The sequence below is a fragment of the Microtus oregoni genome, unplaced genomic scaffold, assembly GCF_018167655.1.
Source record: "Microtus oregoni isolate MIOR12 unplaced genomic scaffold, Mior012 000117F_ref0000505, whole genome shotgun sequence".
Classification (NCBI taxonomy): domain Eukaryota; kingdom Metazoa; phylum Chordata; class Mammalia; order Rodentia; family Cricetidae; genus Microtus; species Microtus oregoni.
The window spans coordinates 1386792-1394702 of record NW_024544746.1 but is presented as its reverse complement, the minus strand read 5'-3'; the positions used below and the strand labels follow the sequence as shown (position 1 = coordinate 1394702).

Genomic DNA, 7911 nt, shown 5'->3' with positions numbered 1-7911 from the left:
CTGTCCCCAAGAGCAACACTGGGAACTGGGCTGGCCCCCAGGTTTCGGTACAGTGCTGCTGTGGCCTCATGTGTCAGTCCCTAATAGTGGCCTCTGGACAAGGGAGGAGTCTGGGAAAGCCAACACTCACTCTCTTCTCACTGAGGGCCCTAGGGCTGCACCAACAGGGACCTAGCAGGGCTGGGCCCTTAGGAACATGGCCTTTTAGAATGGGTGAGGCTGTTGCCACTGGCTCTTCCCCTGTGCAGGTGAGCTGCTCCTTATGGGGGTGTCTGGAGTGCTGAGCCTCCTGGGGATCGGGGCAGGGGAGTGTCCTTTATCCCCGCTTTTGCCCTCTGCTGCTCTCACAGACTCTGGCCACAAAGCCCTGGAGGAGCGACAGTCTGAATCCCTGCCCTCTTCAAGTAGGAGCTGGCTGGAAAATAGAAACCAGGGTCGGAGGTGGAAAAAAGCAAGCTCTTATTTACTTGTTTGTTTATTTATTTACTTACTTATTTCCGGCCAGGCTACTCAAAGGCAGGTACCACATTCCCCCCCCCCCAAGTTTTTTTTTCTCTGATGGCAGCATGGTCAGGGCTACCTGGCTAGGGTAGGGATAGATTGCAGAGCCCTGTGGACTAGCTTACAGAGGAGGAGTCCCACTCACCCAGAAGCACCAAGGGGGCACTTGAGTGCCATGGTCAGGGTGCTGGGGGAGCTGGGCTGGGTGGGTCAGCAGGACCACTATGAACTCTGCTGAAACAAGGCATGGGGCGGGGGACCGTGGGTAGAGGGGCTCACTGGTACGGGTTGGGGGCGCATGGAGTCTTGTGCTTGTAGGACATGTCTTCATACACTACACACCGTGAGTCCTTCTTCTTTGAGGCACACAGTTCCTTGATCTGAAAAGACAGTGGCAGTGGTCAGCATGGCGACATGGGTAAAGTGTGCCTGTCTCGAAGCCGCCCCTATCCTCAACAAGCAGTTTCCCCAGACTTGGGGGAGCAGAGCAAGCGTCCATCTGCACCTGGCAGGATGAACTGCAGGCAGGACCCAGGGCCAATTCTGAGCGATCAGGAAGAGCTGACCGCTGTCGGGACCCTTGCCCTCTGTCTCACAGCACACGGGACTCGAACACATTAACACAAATCTCAGGGGCTCCACATATCCCACGTTCATACATGTCCACGCACACTCAAGCATCGCACACAGTGCATACACACGCATGTTCACACATGTGCTGCCTCACTTTGCTGTGCACAGGGGCCTGGCCAGAAGCCCCACACTCTGCCTCTCGGCTTCCCTCTGCCATTTTGCGTCCCTGCAAGACGCCTCATTTACGCCCCTCTGCATCTTCAGTGCCTTTGACCAGATCTTTGGCCTGAAGCCTTCTGTCTTTCCTTCTGTCAACCCGTGAGGAGGGCCAGCTCGTTGGTAACAGCCATAGGCTCACACTGACCTGTGTCTTCCTCAGCATGCACAGCATCCCGAGGACCAGCCCAATGAGGAAGAAGCCTACAGCCATGACAGCCAGGAGGAAAATGGATGTCCCCTGAGGTTCCTGGGATCTGTATGTCTTCTGGGACACTTTTTCTGAGAAGACGAACAAAAATAACCATTGGTAGGAGAGGATCCTACTCGAGGCCTTAAGGTCGAACCAGGAAGGAGCTACAGCAGCAGCAGAGGGGGAGCAACTGGAGGCTCCCAGGAGCAAGCAGGCTCTGAGCAGACAGTTCCAGAAAGTGAAGAGAAGCTCCTGGGAGCCAACGGGCTCCTGGCCTAGCCAGCAGTAGATGGGGTCATTCCCTACCTCTCACCACAACCATGGTGGATGGGCCATCTTTTATGGTTTTTGTGTTAGCGTGGCAGGTGTAGATGCCAGAGTCTTCCCGCCGGAGGAGGTGCATGGTGATGGTCAGGTTGCTCTGGGAACCGGAGAAATCAATTCTGCCTGTGAAGGTCTTGTCTACTGTGGCGTTTTCCCCATCTTCAAAGTAAATCACATTCTTATTCTTGGGCCAGGTCTTCTTCAGGAAGATCCCCTGCAAGTCCTCACGTGTAGAGCAGGTGATGTTGATGGAATTCCCCTCAGAGGCAATCTTGATCTCTGTGAAGGACCAGCCACCATTACCACTGGGCTGGCGGAGAGATCTTCCCCCTTCCCGCACAGCACACGGGGACTCAAACACGGTAACACATATCTCACGGACTCCACGTTCATACATGTCCACGCACAATCAAGCATCTCACACAGTGCGTACACATGCATGTTCACAGACGTGCTGTCTCACTTTGCTGTGCACAGGGGCCTGGTCAGAAGCCCTGCACCCTTCCTCTAGGCTTCCCTCTCCCGTTTTGCATCCTTGCAAGATGCCTCTCTCAGACCCCTCTCTGCAGGACTGGTGTAGGGACTTGGTCAATCCTGTGCTAACACGGCACCTCAGCGAAGGTGCTGAGGGAACCCTGGAGCTGCGCTAGGTGCTGATACCCCTGTGCTCAAGTTCTGAGCGGTCCACGGCTTCAGGGTGGGCTGTCGGCAACTCTGTTGTGTTCCAGCACTAGGACTTCTTTTTTACCCTCCCCTCCCCAAGGCTCTACCCTTTCTCTCTCTTCTAAGTCAGTTCCATCTCCTCTTTGCCTGCTCTTTCTGGTGCTGGCTGCGTCGCCAGCCTTCCTCCCCTGTCATTTCCAGGCATCCAGAGCCTATGGCTCTGTAGGAGGTGCACATGTTGGTTATGGGATTCCCCACTCTTTCAGAGTCCAGCCTAGTTTGCTCTGCCCAGAGCCCGCACCACCAGCCCGAGGGCAAACCTCAGGACCTCACAGACTGAATGCTGTGCCCTGGGAGCCACGGCCTCCTGTGCTTTCATTGCAGAACCTTTGAACCCTACCACAGGACTTCCCACAGACAGCTGCTCTGAACGGGAACTAGACAAAAACATCCTCACTAGCAACAAAGGCCATTGCTAATTATGTAAACAAAGCTTTCAAGTCTCAGCTCTTCCTCAGACCTGAGGCGGCTCCAGGAGACTCAGGGAAGTCAAGATCAGTGCCAACTCTTCCCAGGCAGGTGTGTGAGGCTCCCCCTGGGAGCCCTACAGTGTGGAGAAATGCTTACCTTGGGCATCCAGGGGGCCAGGCAGGACCATGGCCAGTGTAAGGAGCAAGATCGGCAGTACATCCTTAGACATGCTGCCCAGATCAACCGACCAGAACCACATCATCGGCCACTCTGGCGGAAACACATTAGTGAGCAAGATGACAGAGGCTCCCCCAAAAGCCCCAGGAGAGGAAGAAACAGGGGCGTGGTCTTTCAATTTGGTTGGTGGTAAGTACAGAGGGAGGGCTTCCTGGAGGTGAAGGCAGTCTTGGAGGTGGAGCCGCACAGCAAACACTTTAGTTACATCGCTACTGGACCCCAACTGTTCTCTTTGGCTGGTTGTCTGGTCCACCTCTTCATCGCCCCAACCTAGAGTCTCCACCAGAGACATCGAGAGAGGAGAGATAAGGGCTGGGGCTGTGTCAGAAAGAGAAGGGGGTCTTAGAGTGTTAGAGGCCAGGAGGCAGCTGGGATCTCCTCTGGTTTTTGGTATCATTTTCTGCTGGGACACGCTGAGGTCTACGGTGTCACCTGGCATCATCCCAGAGCTTACCTGGCTATAGCCCTAGAGGAGAAGTCACATATAGGCTAGGCTGTGATTGCTTCTTCCTTAGAAGCAGTGTTGAGTCAGACTGCTGGGTCAAAGGGTGGTCAGGAGCCCCTTCAACAGCAGCCCACCTTCTGGGGTGAGAGTGAAGACCCTGTGTCCGGCTCCCAAGTCAAGGGACATCTAGGACTCTTGCCCACCGTGAAGCTTTATTTGGAGGTACCAGAGCCAGGGTGTGCCACAGTGAGGGTTAAAGGTCAGTGTGTGTACACTGTCACGTAAGGACCTAAATCCAGTTCTTCCGTGGGGGTCCCACTTGGAATTGCTGGAAGATGTGGGTAGGCTGGGTGTTCCAGGGCACACGGAAGAGGAACTTGGGTAGAGGAAGGTCAAATCTGGAAGGTTTTAGCAACAAAGGATTGGGGAGGGGGCAGTTCACGTGTGCCCAACAGAGGGTCAACAGGTAGAGAACCCTGTAACTGGAGAAAATGGGAGAGAACCATGAGGGGAGCTGGGGCAGGCAAGCAGTTGGGGAAATCATCACTCAAGCCCCAGAGGAGACGACCATGGTTACAGGGAAACAAGAATATTCAAAGGCCTTAACCTAGTCTTCCTCCTAGGATTCCTGTGGCCATACAGGGGGCACATGGACTGGACTCCTGCCACCCCCAGGGCTGGCCTTATGGAGCCTTCATGTATGAACACTTTTGACTGTTTGAGGTACCATGTGGCATGTTTCAGAGGTTACAGACACACACGGCTCCGTGGACGGTGCCCAAATGTAACCCAATACTACAGGGGAGATGAAGGCCCAAATATAATGTACTTTATTGATTAAAGAGACACAGACTCTTTTTTTTCCCCTCGGTTTTTCAAGACAGGGTTTCTCTGTAGCTTTTTGGCCTGTCCTGGAACTAGCTCTTGTAGACCAGGCTGGCTCGAACTCACAGAGGTCCACCTGCCTCTGCCTCCCAAGTGCTGGGATTAAAGGCATGCATCACCACCTTCCTGTAAGAGACACAGACTCTTATGTCCCTGGGCATAGGGCCATAGCCTCAGGGGCACTATGGTAGTGGCTTTGGAGGTCATAGTCACCAGGCAGTGTCTTTAGCTCAGGGCTTCATGGTTAGGTCTCAGCATATGGTGTTCAGCAAGTGTTATGCGTTCTTTTTTTTTAAATGTTTCTTTCAATCGTATTTCCCAGAAGATGATGATTTCTTCCATCCAGTGATTTACCGTACTCATTTATTTAAAGATCGGAATCACAGAGGTTTACCCGCAGACTGGGTCACAGCACAGCATACGTAGGGGGAAAAATCACCCAAGTTGAGATTACCATGAAAAGAAAAATGAGTCCAAGAGGAACAGAGGGTGAACATGGGGTGAGAGGGCAGTCAGGGTGGGGATCTCTAAGGAGAGGTCCTTAGGGAGATTAAGGTCTCCAGAAGCTTTGGTCCCTAGGGCTCCCTGCAGGCAGGCACACTCTGCCCCCTTGTGGTGGTAGCCGGATGGCGTTGCTTGGACGGCTAATACCAACTGCTCCTGGAACCTGACCGCTGTGAGTCAGAACAAAGCAGTGTGACCTTGATCTCCTGAAGCTAGCTGACTGGTCGCTGGCCTTGGAGACTACCAGAGAGAGGAGAGCGAGATGATGGGTTCTGCTGAAGTCGTGTGCTCTCTCTCTCTCTCTCTCTCTCCTCTCCCCTTCCCTCTTTCTTTCTTTCCCCCTCCCTTTCTCCCTCTCTCTACCCTTCCCTCTCTTCCTTGGTCTCTCTCTCTCTCTCTCCTCTCCCCTTCCCTCTTTCTTTCTTTCCCCCTCCCTTTCTCCCTCTCTCTACCCTTCCCTCTCTTCCTTGGTCACTCTCTCCCTCTCTCGCTGTTTCCAGAGTCTCACTACGTCACTCTGGCTGGTATGGAATTCCCTATGTTGGTAAGGCTGCCTTGGACTTACAGCGATGGTCCGGCCTCTGCCTTCCAAGTGCTGAGTTTTAAAGGCAGAAACCACCACTTATAAAAGGCAGAGGCTGTAGAATCTGAAGGTCAAGGGAAGTGAGAAGCAAACCCCCAGGGTTTTTAAGGGTTGTGCTTTCTGAGGTCATTCACAATTTATTTAGCAGCAGCTGGATTTCTAGACGCTGGGTGAATGCATCTCTTGTTTCCTGTGGCTTCCTTCTAACGTGTGGCTTTGCCCTGTGGGTTCCTTTTCTCTGAATTTTGTTGGGGTTGTGCCTGTGAATGCATGGCCCCACACAGGATCAACCAGAGATGTGTCTAGCGTCCTGGAACAAAGCATGGTATAGCTAGCTGTTTCCTCAGAACTGAAACTTTTCCCTCCTCGAGGGAGGTGGGAGGTTCATCAGATTCTGGAAGCTAAGCAGGAAGCTCAGGAAGCTGTAAGATTCTGGCAGGCGATGGTGGCACACTCCTTTAATCCTAGCACTCGGGAGGCAGAGGCAGGAAAATCTCTGTGAGTTTGAGGCCAGCCTGATCTACAGAATAAGATCCAGGACTGGCTCCATAGCAACTGAGAAACCCTGTATCGAAAAACCAAAAAATAAAATATAAAATAAAATGAAAAAAGAAAGATAACTGTAAGATTCAGGAGGCTTCTCTCCAAGTTGTAAAACGAGCAAAAAATTTCTATGGAAAGAGTCTGTACTGGGCTGGAGAAAATGCTCAGACCTGAGTTCAATCCCCAGTACCCACGTCAGGTGGCTCACAACTTCCTGTAACTCACCTCTGGCCTTGTGAGCACTTGCCCACACACAGACAAAACACATAAAATAATAAAAGTAAATCTAAAAAAAAAAACAGAAAAAGAGAGAGAGAACAAGAGAGAGAGTGTGTGTGTCTAGAAGATTCTAGCCTGGCGACGGTGGTGCATTCCTTTAATCCCAGCACTCTGGAGGCAGAGGCAGGCGGATCTCTGTGAGTTGGAGGCCAGCCTGGTCTACAGAATGAGTTCCGGGACAGCCAGGGCTACACAGAGAAACCCTGCCTTGAGAAAGAGAGAAAGACAGACAGATAGACAAAAAGATAGACAGACTATGGTGGTGCTAACTGCAAGTTGGGCAGAGACCCAGGGGCTGATAGAATCAAAGATAAGGTCAGGGAGAACACTGGAACGGGCCCTGTGAGTAGTAAGACATGCAAACTGAGGCCAGCCTGTCAGGAAATGGAACATTCTCATGGCTACCTTTTCCTGTGTGGTATAGGATGGTCTGCTTCTTTGTGGCGGTGGTTGCAGGCTTACGGAGAACAGTCAAGTAATAGAAATCTCAGCTCCGGCACAACATTCTAGCACCCACAGATCCCTTTACGTGTGTTGGAGGCAGCGGCAAACCGGGGGACGTGTGCTCCGGATTTTGGTTTAACCATTTTCAAAGAAACCGGGCACCAATGGCTCTCTGAGGTGCCATTAACATAGCATTTCTCATCCCGCCCACTACCCTAAACCTCTCCAGCCACTGAACTTCCCGTCCCCTGGTTTCTCTTTTCTTATAAGACCCAGTCTTTTGGCTTTGTGCTGTCTTGGCCTCTTGGGTCGTCTCTTGGCTCCATTCCTGAACCTCCTCCTCTTCCATCCCTCTTCTCTTCCTCTCTTGCTTCCCCCACCCCTCCCGTGCCCCGTCACACCCGGTCCCATCTGCTCTCCTGGCCCAGTTCAGTCTAGACCCTTCCAGATGTCTCCGACTCTTCTCTCTCATATCCACAATAAAAACCTTCTCAACTACAGCTAGGGGCAGTCATGTCCCCATTTCCACTCAGCACCTTATTAGGAAAATGAAACGGTCTCAGACCACAATACCAAATCCCTAAATTTCATCCTCTCCTTAAGTGGTCTTAACTTATAGATATTTCTTTCATGTCTTAGCTTCTACCTTTGTTAAAATCCCTGGGCTGGAAAGATAGCTCAGTGGTTAAGAGGGTTTCCTTCTCTAGCAGGTGACTTGGTTTTGGTTCCCAGCATGTGTTTGGTGTTTCTCACAACCCAGTGCTACCAGCCCAGAAGTAGCACCACCCACTGTGAGTCTCTCTCTCTCTCCAACAGAGAAAACACACCACAGCCTTGCCCATTGGCCGATCTTGTGGAGTCATTGTCTCAACTGAGGTTCTCTCTTCTAAAATAACTCTAGTTTGTAGCAAGTTGACATAAAACTAGCCAGCACATCCTTCTTGTGCACCTCAGCACTAATTCAGGAATGGAAAGCAGAACGTGGGCAATCAGACTCTCCTCCTCCTCCTCCTCCTTCTTTTTCCTCTTCCTCCTCCTTCCCCGTTCTTC

The 7911-nt window shown here is 52.0% G+C and overlaps 1 protein-coding gene across 1 annotated transcript; it reads right to left on the bottom strand.

Annotated features, from left to right (window-relative positions):
• Positions 1 to 515: 515 nt before the first annotated feature.
• Positions 516 to 3227, bottom strand: LOC121444138 (T-cell antigen CD7-like). Its single transcript, XM_041645932.1, has 4 exons — positions 3098 to 3227; positions 1790 to 2086; positions 1439 to 1572; positions 516 to 881 (listed from the first exon to the last, which is right to left on the bottom strand). Exons 1-4 carry the CDS (start codon positions 3201 to 3203, stop codon positions 777 to 779), a joined length of 642 nt encoding a protein of 213 aa, XP_041501866.1. The 5' UTR covers positions 3204 to 3227; the 3' UTR covers positions 516 to 776.
• Positions 3228 to 7911: the final 4684 nt, after the last annotated feature.